The sequence below is a fragment of the Martes martes genome (genome assembly GCF_963455335.1).
Source record: "Martes martes genome assembly, chromosome: 7".
NCBI classification, from domain to species: Eukaryota; Metazoa; Chordata; class Mammalia; order Carnivora; family Mustelidae; genus Martes; species Martes martes.
Window position 1 is genome coordinate 53,283,965 of NC_137894.1, and position 15,813 is coordinate 53,299,777.

The 15,813-nt window shown below is 45.6% G+C and overlaps 1 protein-coding gene across 2 annotated transcripts in view; it reads right to left on the minus strand.

Moving 5' to 3' along the window:
- Positions 1-15,813, minus strand: part of RYR3 (ryanodine receptor 3) — a gene marked incomplete at its 5' end in the record, with an annotated part of 503,048 nt that overhangs the window by 60,797 nt on the left and 426,438 nt on the right. For both annotated transcript variants that reach the window (XM_080809903.1, XM_080809904.1), the window contains 3 exons: positions 3,664-3,904; positions 6,282-6,602; positions 12,530-12,660. In XM_080809903.1, the coding sequence (XP_080666029.1) occupies positions 3,664-3,904; positions 6,282-6,602; positions 12,530-12,660 (693 nt within the window). The remainder of the gene's footprint in view (positions 1-3,663; positions 3,905-6,281; positions 6,603-12,529; positions 12,661-15,813) is intronic.

The following is a 15,813-nucleotide window of genomic DNA, read 5'->3' on the forward strand; positions in this document are numbered from 1 at the left end:
CATATCATTCTCTGGTGTTCAGGGAAGAGCGGGTTGAAACGTGGGGATGAATGAATTAATGATGATCTCAAAGACTCTCTGACATTGCCATTTTTAGCAACTGTCAAACACTGTGGAAGTAGAACACACTCTATCTTGAGTCTTGATCATCAATAATGACAAATGCAATTAAAGAGCTATTCTAGGAGCAACCTTACTCTGCTTTCATTTTTGTTTTTACCTAAAACTCTGACAAATTCCCTCTCTAGCCACAAATGTCATTATGTTATCAGAAATGACGCCAACCATGCTCCTTAAAACAGGGTTTCTTTTGAGAGAAGGAAGTCTCCCACAGACAGGTAAGAGATTATATTATATAGTATGTGTAAGGTATTTATTTTCAAATGCTAAATAATATAAGTAATCAATTGTCTTAAATAGGAAACACAATTTGCCTTATAAAATAAAATAAATGCTAAAATGGGCTTCTTCAGACCCATTTCCTGCCCATGACAGAATGGCATACTCAAAAGTTAGCAAGGCTCTCCCAAATATTTCTAGGTCCTTTCAAGATGTATTTTAAAATTGAGCCTTTTCAAATTTATGTTAGGCTTTTAAATCTTAAGAGGGTATGGTATAGTAAAAATACCTATTTGTTCCATGCTCCCCACTGGGACCAACAATCCTATTCTTCTGCCTGTTCATAGACATTAGCCTCCTCACCCCCCATGCCCTCACTTTCCTCAACATCCAGCTTCAGTTCTGTGGTCAGTCTTTACAATTACCCTCTGACACACACCATTAACTCTCTCACCCATTTTCCTTTGTCATACTCACTTTGCAAAAACCCCAACTTTGGTTAAATTCAACTCTTTCCCTATTTGGGGCCTGGACCTGGTGGTGAACTGGCTGGAGAAAAAGACAACCTGGTGATGGGTTTCACCTTCAATTCATGACCACAGATCTCAAGTGGGGCCTTTACTGATGCCCAATCATCACACGACACTGTCCTGGCCCAGCCACTCTCCCCGTCTCCCCATCCTCATTCTCAGCTGATCATCTTGCTTCCTACAGCACTGAGAAAATGGAAGCAATCAGAAAAGGACTCCTGGAGACCCCCAGATATATATATATATATATATATATATATATATATATATGTGTGTGTGTGTGTGTGTGTGTGTGTGTGTGTATACATATATATATGTGTATATATGTATATATGTATATATATGTATATATGTATATATATGTGTATATATGTATATATGTATATATATGTATACACACACACACATATCTATAGAGAGAGAGAGAGAGAAAGTGTGTGTCTGTGTGTGTGTGTGTGTGTGCGTACACCAGCATCAGCACCCAAACTCCCTGCCCTCCTGCTTGTTTTTGTGGATAAACTCTCTAATGCTGACCCTTTGCCTGCTCAGAGAACATTGCTTTAGAGATGATCGCTCTCATTCTTACATGATAAATTTCCCCTTCTCTAACTAGATCATTCCCAATAACAAAGAAACGAGCTAACAAGTCTCCCACATCCTCAAAACTCTTCTCCTGAGCTTACTTCTGCCTCTAGCCAGCATCCTATTTCTGTTCCCCCTTGTGGTAAAATTCCTTGCACAAATGGACTGTACTGCTGTCTCCAAGTCCTTTTCTCTCATTCTCTTCCAGCTCACTGCAAAGAGGCCCCCCTCTCATTGCTCCATCGAAACTGCTCCTGTCAAGATTACCAATAATATTTACTCATCATTCTTTCCTCCTGGCAACACTTTGTGAAGTTGGCACCCAGGACACAACATTCTGTCAGTTTCCTCCCATCTCACTGCTTGTTCCTTCTCAGCCTCAGTCACTGGTTCCTCCTCTCCTGCCTGATCCCTTGATGTTGGAGAGCAAAAGCGCTTGGTCCTTGGAACACCTGTCTCTTCCCCTCAATCCTTTCTCTCATCTAGTCTCACGGTTCTCCAATATGTTACTGAGTCCCAAATTCCCATGTCTACATCAGAACCCTCTCCCGAACTCTGGACTCATATATTCAACTGCCCACTCAACATTTTCATTTTTATATTGAATAGGCAACCCAGGTTTAACATGTTCAAAAGTGATTTCCAGATCTTCCCGTAAAAAATGTCTGTACCCACAATCTTCCTCAACTCAATGGCTGGAAACTCCATCTTTCCATTTGTGCAGAATCATCTTTGACTCTCCTTTCTTCTCTCATTCCCAATCTGGAACTCCAAAAGGCTCTGCCTTCAAAACAGACCTGGAATCTGACATCTTGTGTCAACCTTCATTGCAACCACCCTGGACTCAGCCATCAAACCTTTTTTTCTTTTTTATTGTGGAAAAATACATATAAAATTTGCCATTAGTGACACTTAGTACATTCACAAGCTTGGGCAGCCACTGTCACTGTCTAGTTTCTGAAACACTTTCAGGGCTCCAAAAGAAACCCCTGTTCCATTAAGCAGTTGCTTCCTAGTAACCCCGCCTCCTCCCAGATCCTGGGAATCACCAGCTGGCACTGTCTCTAAGATTCCCCATTAGCTCTATGATGGGATCACCATGAACCACCCAACTGGTCTCCTCACCCTCTTATTTGCCCCCGTATCTTGCCACAGTACTCAAAAAAGTGAATCAGATCAGGGTTCCTTGGTAACTCAGATCATCACCCCAGGGTCCTGGGACTGAGACTGCGGTGAGGGGTGGGGGTCAGATCCCTGCTCAGCGGGAAGTCCGCTTCTCCCTCTCCCGTTGCCCCTCCCCCTACTCGTGTTCTCTCTCTCTCTCTCAAATAAATAAATAAAATATCAACAAAAAAAGTGAACCAGATCATATTACAGAGTAGCTCAAAACCTCTGACAACTTCTCATCCCATTCAGAATAAAAGCCAGAATCTTCCCAGTGGCCTCCGAGGTCCTACACTCTTGGCCCCATGCTGCTTTTCTGACATCTCCTACCACTCTCCCTACTCCTCAATCTCCTCCAGCTACACTGGCCTCCTATGATCCTCTGAACACCCTAACAATTTCCTTCCACAGGGCTGACCCCACATGTCCCCTCTTCCTTGGAATATAACCCTGCATGGCTCCCTACCTCATGTCTTTCAGGTCTTTGCTCAAATACTGTTTCTCAGTTAATGTTCTATTTAAGCCTGTGACTCCACCCCACTCTGGCACTCCTAATTCTTCTTACCCTGCTTTGCATAATTTACTTACATGAGGAAAGTATATCAGTAAGTATTCAAGTTCTTATTTTGTTTTTTGTCTGTGTGCCCCACTTCCCTGCCATGATAAAAGCCCTTAGGCTAAACATGTTTGCTGTGTTCATGCCTCCCTCCCCCAATACCTAGAACAGTGCCTGACACATGGTAACCTCTGTTGAGTGAATATGTGACAGAGCTCTGCTGAGAGAGGAAGAAGTGTGTCACTGAAGGCCCCGTTTGACCAACTCCCTCTGACCCACGGTAGCATGTGAGGATGAAGGTGTGGCCTCGGCACTGACCATACAGAATAACTGGCCAAGCAAAGCACTGTCCAGAGGTCCTTCCCCAACGACTTTGTTCGGAGGGGGAGGGGTGACTGATGGTGGCCGCTGTGACCTCCCCACTTCGCCTATAACCCAACCCAACACCACGTTTCCATCCTGTGGACAGGCGGCCCCAGCTCTCCTGAGTACCTGTTGTTGTCCACATAGCGGATCAGCATGGGGTAGAAGGCGTAGAGGTCTCTGCAGAGGACCGCAAACTCGTCCAGGATGAGGAGCTCCGCCTCCTGAGTGTCTCCCTTGGTGTCGGCTTTCAGCTGCTCCTCCTCCTGCACAGTCTTTACCGTCTTTTTCTTCAGCTTCTCCAGAGTTGGGATGAAGTGGCTTTTCAGCAGGTCTGGCCGGGCTTTGCTGATGATCGGCTGGGCATACACTGCGTCGGCAAACAAAAGGCCTCCCCCTCATTTCACACATTAGGGCAATGGATAAAAAGGAAATTAGGGAGACTGAAAGGCAAGGCTGTGACATTCCGTGGACTCAGGACAGCCCTGCCCTGTTCCCTTCCTTAATTGTCCCCTAGGCACTTATTTCCCTCTCACAAAGCCGCAAGTCAGGGGCAGGTTCCCTACTCCTGTTCTGCTTGTCTGCGCTGCAGGGAGTCCAGCCGCCCCAGAACTCCTCATGCATGCCTGGCGTTGGCCATACTTCCTAGCTCCTCGTCGCCTAGTTTCAGGATGTACGTCTAGTTTGGGCTCACTAGCTAGATTATAAATTCCTTGAATGGAGTCTTTTTCCCTCCTAATAAGCAGCACTGGGCTGAGCCAAGAATAGGCACTTAGTACTATGGTTCCTGGTTACTGTACAGAACAATCTGCTGTTAAAAATACACTAATCCAACCACAGTTCTCAGTCCCCCAACGCTTGAGAACTGCCACCTCACTGCCTGGGGGCTCCTCTGGGCCCTGAAGAGCACAAACAAACTATCATCGGCATAACGAACCGAGACGGAGAGGCTGGGGTGGCCACCGGAAGTCAAAGAGCAGACACAGCAATCAGTGGGGCTTGGGACTGGGATCCCGGCCCTCTTTGAGAGAATACCTATACACCTCCCCTTGTTTCTTAAACGGAGTATCCTCTTGGTCTACTTGATCATAAAGATCAGAATCAGAGTAATTATAAAAAAATTAAGTGAAATAAAATTGGTAAGAGCCACGAACTACTGCCAACATGCTCTGTGTTTTGTGCCTTTCAAAGTTTCTTTAGCTGGGGGGCATTTCAGTTGGAAATAGCCTACATCTGGCACTGGTTTTTTTTTTTGTTTTTTTTTGTTTGTTTGTTTTGTTTTTTAATCTCACTGCCTTATTTTTTTCCCTTCACAGCAATGCCTGTTGTAGAAGGAGGAGGTGGAGGCAGCTACCTGCTGAGGGGCACTGTCCAAGAAGCTGAAACTCAGGTAGGACAGCTCAGGGTTCCCACCCGCCCAGCCCTGAGGCATGCTTCTGCTCCCGCTCCAGAATCAGAAAGGCTATTCCAGATGTGGGTGAGTTGGGTTTACAACTTAAAATCGATTTGTTTCAGTACCCTTAATTAGGTGGCCCCTGAGACCGGGATACCCTGTGGAATAACAGGGCGAGTCCACTTGCCCCCTGTGCCTCTCGTGCTAGGCCATCGCCCTTCTCTGCCCCTCTAGGGAGCTGAGGGAGCCTGTCCTTCCAGCTCTTTCCTTCCCTGAATCCCTTATGAACTACAAAGTAGAGCTTCTCAACAAAGTGTCTTGGGTTTTTTCTTGGGCTATTGTCTTGGCAATATGCTTGGGCTAATAGGTAAGAAAGGAACGTCAATTTTATTTACTCGTACGTTCGCAGAGGCCTGTGCTATCTAGTAGCTATGAGCACCTAGAATATTTATCATTCTGAGCTCAGTTCATTGCAGAGACAGGAACCGGGTGGAAACTTTTCTTCCCTGGTCTTGCAGAGGAATACCTCCTCCTTTATTCAGGAAGGTAAATATCTAGGGTTGGGCTAATAGCTCCCTTTGGTGCAGCCCCTGTGTTTCCTGGTCCAGGGGGTGGCATGGGTGAATGGCTACCACAGAGTTGTCTACATGCTGTGGTTCCATCAAATGCAATGACCTTGCCTTGGCTTTTGTCCCCTCGGACTCTGCTTTGACACAGAAGACACTAAATATTCATGATTTCCTCGCTGTGGGAAGTGTGGTCATTCCTTTTTGAAGTCTCTCCTTTTTCTTTTTTTTTTTTTTTTAAGGGTTGCTTCACGAATAGAAAATCAGGTAACAAAATTTATTAAGAGCCTACTGCATGCAAGGAGTTCTAGAGAATAATGAAATGAAAACCCAAAAAACCCAAAATGATGCTGTTGGGAACCTAACTTAGGGAGTGTCTTAGAAAGCATAACATGAAATATGAATGGTGGCGACTTCCAGTACAGCCCAGAATGGAGTGAGTCTAATATGTGTACGGAACACACAGGAGCACTTATAGGGAAGCTATGGACAGTTATTACCCAAAGAGCAAACAAGACGCTTAAGTACCAAAAGCGAATAAAGCAATGAACAGCTGAGCCAGGCAGAGTATGGAGAAGGGCTTCCTGGAGATGGGAGGGACCTGGCTAAGCTGGGAGTAGATGAGAGCATTTGCTCCAAGAAGCTCTCCAGGGGGGTAACTTTTTCCTGGGAACTAACTAAGAGGGGGAGGGAGACTAGTTTAGAGATGGACTGAGAGACGAAAAGAGAATGCAGGCCCCCGGCCCTGGGGGAACAGGTGGGGCGCGGAGAAGAGGCATTTGTGGTACCTGCGATACGTTTCATCCAGGACGCCTCGTCGATGCCCAGGTTGTTGTTAATGATTTTCAGAATGTTTCCCAGGATGACACTGAGGTGTTCAGATGTGACCTTGGTGCACCAGGGCCCTGTGCTGGGGGGCAGGTGCTCAGGCCCCCGCTCCCACCAGTAGGACAGGTAGTTGCAGAGCATGGGCAAGATCACCTCGATGACGTGGGGCATCTCTGTGTACCGGGCCCCTGACTCAGCCAGGTCGCTGATCTCCTTCATCAGGCCTTCCAGCTGCGGGATGTCAGGACACATCTCTTCCACTGTGTCCGGCATGCCCAGAACTGACCGAGGGGGTACAGGGAGAACACAGGCACAGGAATTCAAAAGCACAAATAATGCAACCCATTCTACCCATCCCACCCTTCCTCTGGTCTTTTAGACATTAAGCAGTCACCCTCGAGCCTCAGTTGAGTGAGCACTGGATGTGGGGGAGCTTCTGTCCTCCAGGTGTCTGCGTAAAGATGACAGCTTCTAGAGGCTGGGTGGCTTCCTGGGAGCCACACTTGATTAAAGCGTTTCAACTTAAGGCCAAAGGAGCATAACAGAGACAGCCAAGGGACACCTCCTAAGACTTCCCTGAGATGCAGCCTATGTCTTGGCTTTTCCCTCTCTGTGATACTAGATGGAGAAAAGCACCTACTCTGTGTTTAGGTGAAACCTTGTAGTTCAGTCACCTGGATCTCTATACTGTTTGGAAAAAGAAAAGAAACCCCTCTCATCAAATATTCCTTCAGCTGGACCAGAGACAGCATTACTTTCCATCTGATTGAGATTTGGGGGGAAAAAACAATTACACTTGTGTTAATGTCTGCATTTACCACAGAAGTTACTCATGAGGTGACAGGTGCTAAGGCCACCTGTCATGCACCTAAACCTTTTTGTTTGCGAAGGCTTCTGTGCAAGGAAGAGTGAGTAAACCCCATCTTTTCCTCACACTGAAGACTGTGGTTATTTCACAGGCCATGGACAGACAGGTCAATGCAGTGACAGTTGAAGTTCAACATGAAACCAAGGAAGGCTGTCAGATATAAGAATCGCAAACAGCAGCCGGGGCTAAATGTCCTGTTCTACTTAAGTGAAAGGACAGGACAAGATAGGAGGAGACACCAGCAGCATCCCAAGTTTCCTGATGGGTAAGAAGATAACAAGGATTCTGAAAGAAGCACGGGCCCAGAGTTCTGTCTCCTATAACCCCCTCTCCCCTGCTCCCATTTGCCTGGGTTGGGTCAACCCGGACCTGGACAGGGATCATAGGCAAACTCTACCGGCAGGCCAAACTTGTCACATGGGGCCAAAGCAGGGGGCCAGGGAATCTGAGAAGCCATAAGCAAATGTGGAACACTTTCCTGGAACATCAGTTTCACTAGATGACTTGAGGAAAATATTTCTGATATTTAGAGAAAAATGCAAAGTTCTCATGGATTTCTAAGGACAAAGCAGAAGACCTCAGATAAAATGTTATCTTTTGTGAACTGGGTTATATCTGTAGGCCCTGTGCCACTGGGGTCACTGCAGGCTAAAAGTCTCCCTCCTCAAGATTTTAGGTACGTGGGCATTGAAGGGTTAATGAGTAAGAGAGGTCACAGCAAGTTCTGTGGCCTTTAGGAACACTGGTCAGTTGAAAGGAACGGTTTTGGTTTCTCCCTTGATCGTACTTCCTGGAGCAGAGATGTGGAGCAAGGCTGGCTGGCTGGCTTGGAGATGACGGGTCTGCGGCTGAAACCAGCAGGTGTGCTGGATGGCACGTGCAGTTGCAAGCAAAGGACACGCAGGAGCCTCCCTGCTATGGGGCAGGCCCCATGTGGCCCGAACGTTCTTTGGCTAGCCATGACCTCCTGCTGCTGTCACTAAAGTGGAAGGCATGAGGGGACCAATGTCCTTTAAAATCCAGACAATTCAAAGGATTAGTAGCATGAAAGCCAACGAATGGGACGCTCCTGTGATTTACAGGGGAAGGGAATTCTGTGGGTCAGACATGGTCTACTCCCGATGCGGATCCCAGGCAGAGACAGTCTGGCCTGTACCTTATAGCAGAACCATGATTGGGGGGGACATCGACATGGGGGTCTGCAGGAGCCTCCCAAACAAAACCATTTTACACATACAACGAGTTGTAGACAGAGAAGTCAAGACTTCTGTCTTGAAACCCAGCACACGGACGAGTGCCAATGGCCATGGATGCAGCTGAAGTTCACAACTGTTTGCTCTCAGATAATCAATAAGGCAGTTCAGGTGTGTGTGTGTGTTTTACATGTCACACAGACAATACATCACCGTGGACACTTTTCTCCCCTACCTAAGAAAAGAGTTGCTTCAGGGTGCTGCCCTGGAGTCATTGTAATGACCTTTAAAAGTTATTTATAGGTAATTGGTCCTTGAGTGAAAGAAACATTTGTGATTCAGATGGTGTTTTATGCTTCAAATGCCACATAATAAACCCATAGGATGAAGGCTGCTGAGTTATGTACCTGAAATACAGCCTCAGCTGAGTCCTGTTAGAATCCAACACAAGACTGTTGGGGTTATCATTTGAACACACTGCCCTTTCACCTTCTACATCAGTGGTTCCCAAACTGCGGTCCTCCCACCAGTAGCAGCAGTATCACCTGGGAAACTCATTAGGACCGGAATCCAGCTTTGCTAAGTTAGAAGCTCTAGGGGTAGGGACTCAGCAATCTTTGTCTTAATAAGCCTTCTGCATGATTCGGATGTATGCTAGAGTTTGAGAACCACTGTGTAAGGTTCTCAAGTCCAATTTTCTTCACCAAGCAGCCCTTCCCCAAGAAGGAGGCATCAGAGAGTACCACCTCTTTGTGTAGGCAGCCAGCTGACATGGGAACTGGACCTCCTGCTCTCTCTGGAGGGCTATTCAATAAGGGTCTGGAAATAAACTGGCTGGTGACTAGGTTATCTTATTTAATAATCTGATTAACAGACCACTGCCATGCGTAACCAGAGGGTTAACTAATTTTGAATACCTGGAAGATACCCAGTATTAAGCCTTTTCTAGGCATATCTTCATAATTTCCGGATGAATCAGAAAATGCTCCAGGGTCTTAGAGAAGAGTTACTAATATGAGTAACTGCTGGCAAAACACCAACTGTCAATTAATAAAAATGTCCAATTGACTGAACCCTTGATAAGTCAGCTCATATTATATTTCTAAACCAAAGGCTCACATCATTTGTCACCTTACACACCCCTCCTCCATCTTGGTCCCTCAGGCTACTCACTTTGTTTAATGAATGAAGTCTACCTTCTTAGAGTCCATTAAGCCATCAGTCATCCTCTGGCTCCAGGCAAACCCGATTATGCCAGAATACATATTCATGTACACTCTACTTTTCAAGAGCCACATACATGGTCAGCGCTCCCTCTGTTGATTAACTGAATGATGGAAACCATGGGCTCAGGGGACTTGGGCACACCCCACAGTGTGTCACTGATGGATGAAAAACTATGTCGTCTCTAATCACATTCTTCTCTCTCTTCTTCCCTGTGGAGTATGCAGTGATTGATACTTATTTTTCATTTATGGATATATCTTGTTAAATAAAGGTAAAGTACATAAAGTAAGAAGGAACATATTTCCAATAGCCCTAGAGAAGAACTGGGACAGTGTTGTGCCCTTCCTTCCCAAAGCTCATCTAGGGCTTCCCCCATCTTTCTCAAGTCCTCATTCTGCCTGCTATTGTACATCTATGAGTTCAAGAGCAGAGGAGGTCCATTTCCCAAGGCACAGCTCTACACACTGGTCAGATAGAGACATACGATCTCCTCAATCACAGCCAGAGCAGAATAAATGGATAAATACCTAGCACTGTCATGATTGGGCCCATGTCCCTTTGGAGCTGTGAAGCAACACTTGGGCTGGCCTATGTCTAAGGATGTCACAGTTCTTTCTCAACTAGAGCCTGCTCAGTTGCTCAGCTCCCGTACGAGCTGCAAGATGTGACTCATTCAGTATCAGGAAAGGTCAGAGAAAAACAAGGTTAGAGATATATTTCTGCTAGGGGAGAAAGGGTAAGGGGCAGCTGAGAGGGGGTGGGAAATTAACTTAGAGAAGTCACAGGAGACTCTGGCAAGCTGAAGCAGCTGGGCAATGTCTCTTTCCTGACTAACTTTGAGAACACTAGTCTCCACTCTATTTATTCACCATTGGTACCAGAACTTCATTAAGTGGCCTTGTCTAAATTGTCCTGGTCAGCATTTCTGGGGGCAATGTGCTTCTTTATCTGAAATAACGAGAAGCAGGTGGGAATAAAGCCACTGTGGCTTAGTGCTCTACATTCTTACATGGAGAAAAGAAGGTGACAGAGGAGTGTGCCAGAAATTACCACAACATGGGACTAATCAATATTAAGAACCAATATTCTCTGAAAATACTGATAGACAGTAACATCTATTATTAGTGTCTATCAATATTTTCAGAGAATATTGGTTCTGAATAGAACAGGTTCTGGTTTGAAATGATTTAGTGTAGTTTTTTCTTCCTTAATATTGATTAGTCCCATGGTGTGGTAATTTCTGCTTCATGTTACATCAAATCATTACAGTTCTTTTTAGTTGGAGTCCAAGCATGATTCAAGCTCCCTTGTTTGAAGCTCCTCTGTTCTATTCCATTGACTTCCAGTAGAATCACAATTTATCCACATAGGAGGGACTCACCCTTGAGTCTCGTATCTTTGTGAGCTCCTATAAGTACTCAAGTGTATATAATTATATATTTTTTTCTCCTATTAATCTGTTTCATTGGGTGTGTGTGGGGGGGTCTCAGCCAACAACAATGAAGAGTAGAGAGAAAATTACTTTTCCTCTCCTATGTAGTGCTGAAGCAGTCACAGACAACATGTAAATGAGTAAGTGAGACCATATTCCAATAAAACACTATTTACAAAAATAGGCAGCAGCCCAGATTAGGCCCATAACCATAGTCTGCCTACTGCTGTTCTAGAATTTAGTGTGTTAAAACTCCTGTTAACTTCTCTTTCTTATGTAATTTCAATCCTTTCTGGTGCTGTTTTTTTCTACCTTTTTAAATTTAAATTCAATTAGTCAACATATAGTACATCATTAATTTCTGATATAGTGTTCAGTGACTCATTAGTTGTGTATAACACCCAGTGCTCATTGCATCACATGCCCTCCTTAATGTCCATCACCCCTAGTTACCACATCCCCCCACCCCACTCCCTTCTGTAAACCTCAATTTGTTCCCCAGAGTCCAGAATCTTTCATGGTTTGTCTCTCTCTCTGATTTCTTCCCATTCAGTTATCCCTCTCTTCCCCTATGATCCTCTGCACTATTTCTTATACTCCAAATATGAGTGAAATCACATGACAATTGTCTTTCTCTGATTGACTTAGTTCACTTAGCCCAATAACCTCCAGTTCCACCTATGTCGATGTAAATGGTGGGTATTCAGTCTTTCTGATGGGTGAGTAATATTCCATTGTATATATGAACCACACCTTCTTAATCTATTTGTCTGTTTAAGGGCATCTGGACCCTTCCACAGTTTGGCTATTATGGACATTGCTGCTGTGAACATTGGGGTGCATGTGCCCTTCTCTTCACTACATCTGTATCTTTGGGGTAAATACCTAGTAGTGCAATTGCTGGGTCATAGGGTAGCTCTATTTTTAATGTCTTGAGGAATCTCCATACTGTTTTCCAGAGTAGCTGCACCAACTTGCATTCCCACCAACAGTATAAGAAGTTGGTGTTTTTCTATGTTTTATTTTTTAAAATGATAGACTGCATATGGTTATCATACTTGGAAACACAGTCACTCCCTGGACTTGGAAAGTACAATTAGGTTACTAGTGCACATGTGCCCCTTATGATGACACTCTGGAGAGGACTAATAAAGAAGTCCCCACGTGCAGAAGGGGACTTAAGGCCCAGGACAGACTAGCGAGCCTAAGTCTTTAGGATAGAAGGGATTTAGAAATCAACCACACTGTCTCATTGTACAGAAGAGTCCCAAAGTCCCAAAGTCTAGTGATAACAAAGAACTTGCCTGTGTCCATTTTTCCAGTAAAATGGAGACATACAACATGGACCCTAGACTTAACCTGCTGGCCCCTCTCAGGGTATACAAACCAAAAGTGCTGCAAGGCTCTCTTCCCTGCCTGGGTGACCTTCCTTCCTTGCTGCTCTCCTCTCAACACATGGGTTGGTGACCTCTGAGGGAAGATACTTACTAGACCTCTCCCTGGGGGTTTTGGTGTTGAAGACCGAGAGTGGATTGTAGCGATTAAGCGTGGGCTCCAGGAACGCCACTGGGATGGCAGCTGCCAGTGAGGCCAGACATTCTCCAAGGGCAGGACGTTGCCTAGAAACAAAGAAGTCCATTTAGAAGTGGTGTCACTGCATGCTGGCCCCATGCATGGTAGGCCAGGCCTCTTTCCTAAAATGTCTCAGGCCATCTCCCCACGGATTACTCTACTGGACATCCTGGGATCCTGGGCTCAGCAAGATTACAAACACTTCTCCCTTCCCCATCTTTCCCTGAACATTGACCAGTGGTGTACAATGGTCTCCCCACAGGGACCCTGGTTCTTAAACCTGGTTAAGGCAATATAATAATACACTTTATAGCTCTGTTCTTCTCTTGCGGCATTTCTGAGAAGTTTTACTGTCATCCAAATTGAATTTGACTCCTTCTCTGTTCTCAAAATGTTTTTAAATCTGTGTCTATTTCCTGCTTTGGATGGAGCTGGTGTCAGCCAGTGGGAACAGGAGATAAGAGGCCCAAAGCACCAAGAAGGCACAAAATAAAAGACCTGCCTTGCAAGAGAAACAACACATCCTGAAGCACATTGCTTGATTTAGAGGAAAGACCTCTAGTACCTCTTACTTCTCACAAATATTCCACACAAATATTTGAGTGTCCATCATGTATAAAGTTCTGGGTCTTGGTCTTTCTGGGAAATGAGCAACCAAACAAGAAAAATGTGCTTAGGATTTCTTGTTCAGATTTCTAATTCTCCAACTGGAAGAACTTCTGCTTGCTTGCCTGCTAGCCAAGTCAGCAAACATAAGTAATGGAACCAGCCACGGGTTGGTCAAAGCAGAGCTGGTACTGAGACAGCGCCTCCCCCTCCCGGACCTGGGTTTAGCCTTGGAGTTGTACTGGCTATTTCAGCAGATCCTTCCTGCTAGTGAGTCACACAGTGACAGTGTGGGCTGGAAGGGCCCTGTATGGGTGCTGACATCTATTGCTTTCTGATGAATGAGAGACCAGAGCCATCTGTTTTTCTGTCATCATATCTTTGTTCTGTCAATTACTGGCATTTGATCAACGTCAGACTACACACCTGTTAGGTGAGTTACACAGGTGATGTCGGTTCCCAAATAAGGAGGAAAATGTCTTTAAACTAATACCACGAGTCCTTTGTGAGACCATGATACAAAGATAGTGGAAAATGCTGACGATAGGTCTATAATTAAGAAGTGGATGGGGCTTACAGTGTTCAAACATCTTGTTCACCTTCCTTTTGTGTCTGACCAATCAGAATGAGTGCTGATGTTGTGTGCATGAAGCGCACTACACAGTCCTTGGGAGCTGAGGGTGTCAGGCTGCATCTTGGGGGATGTTATGGAACCATCATGGGGAAAACTGCCAGCTAGAGAGGGCACATTTGGAGCTAGGAGCAAATGCTTACATGCCTACTGCTGTTCTATGGAAACAGAAAGGCATTCAGCCCTCAGGGTTCCCTCAGCTACCCCAACCAAAACTTGAACTGAAAGCTGTGTTAATTGCCCCCAACCAAAACTTGAACTGAAAGCTGTGTTAATTGCCCTTCACTGTGATAACAGCCAACAATTCCAACAGCACCAAGAAGGCAGCATGTCAAAAGTGTAGGGTCTCTGGATGTGTATAACAAGTATTTAGTATGCGGTGGGGAGGGGGGTGGCTAGGGGACCCACTGCCTCCTGAGAAATAAGCCAGACTCTGACCGTTAGCCTTTGTCTTCCAGAAAGTAAAAAGCTTTCTCCTTAGAACACTGAAGCAATGCGATAAAATAACATATTTATGGTCTAATTACAAGAAGTAGGATCAATGGGCAACTTCATTATAGCAGAGAAAGAGACACACTTGAATTGGCTTAAAAATGTGATCTTAATTGGTCCTGAGAAAATAACTTGGTATGACTATCTGGGGAAGAATCAGAAGCTCCAAGGGTCTAAGAACTGCTGAGAGGCAAGAGGAGTTTGCTGGACTGGAGGGAGGAGGGTGAGTGAATGAGTGGAAAACTATCTTGGAATCCATCCTCCTCCCCCATCTTCTGTCACCAAACCTATGAAAAAAGTCCCCTTTTGATTTATTTAAAGGACAATTAATATATGTGGTTTTAATCATCATCTTCTATCTTCTTAGGCTCAACTTTTTAAGGGACTAGCTGACAGTTTGCTTAGCTGTAAACTGTTTGAGCAGAGAACTTTAAAATCAGCCTCCAGCAAGCAAGCAATCACTTCTTAGGTGATGGCACAGCCTTATCCTTGCACTGGAGGTGGGACCGAGATTCCCCAACCGGGTCTGCTCTGGGGTGAGCAGCAGCCCTTAGACAGAACGGGTCCTCTGTGTCCTGTGTGTCCAGCTGTAGGCTGCGCTGCCGCTGGACGGCGAGGGAGTGAGGTGTGGGCTTCTCTGTGGGGACCTTCGGCATCACGGCCTCCCTTCTGAGCAAGCCTGTGTCAACCAACCACAGTGGCCATTGAGGAGAGATTTTATTTCCTCAGTCTTGCCTTTCTGGGAGGAGGAAAGAAGGAGTTAAGCCGTGAGGGTGAAGGAAATGCCATAGGGAGAGCACAGATGAAAGAAAATCTGGGTGAAAATCAGGATGACAAGGGGATAAGGTCAAATCTGAGGCAAACTCAACTTGGCCCAGCAAGATGAACCTTGGAAACAGCTGGGCCTGAGTGGCCTTGGTGATAACTTGACCCATTCTTCTTCTCTTTTCTCTTTCTCTCATCAAATTAAAGTCCTGATCTCATAGAGGTGAATTTCTAGAAAGTTAGTCTGACGCAAAGGAAACCTGTGGGGGCAAAAGCCAGTTTTGCAGTGTTGTGCTGCCCTGGGGACATGCACTTCCCGTGTTCTCTGATATTAATTACTGACAAATCTGAGTCTCAACCAGCTCACAGCAGGGCGTTTTCTAGTCCAGGGCGCACAGTGATGTTAATTAGCCATTTGGCCAACAGGGATAAGCAACAGTTCTCCTGGTTTCGCTGAGAAAAGTTCTGTAAAAGTGAAACCCAGAAGTCTGCCAATGACCTTGGCCCCCAGGCTCCTAGAGGGACTGAGCAAAGGCCTGCAGTTAGGATGCTTCTCTGGTCATTAGCGCCCCCCAGGGGGCAGTGTGGGTATGCACTGAGCAGAACGAGGGCCACTCAAACAGCTCAAGCAACGGTCTGCTTGAAGAGTTGTTCCCTGGATGTGGAACTCTTTCCCCCTTCAGTTCTTACTGCCTGGCATATACAG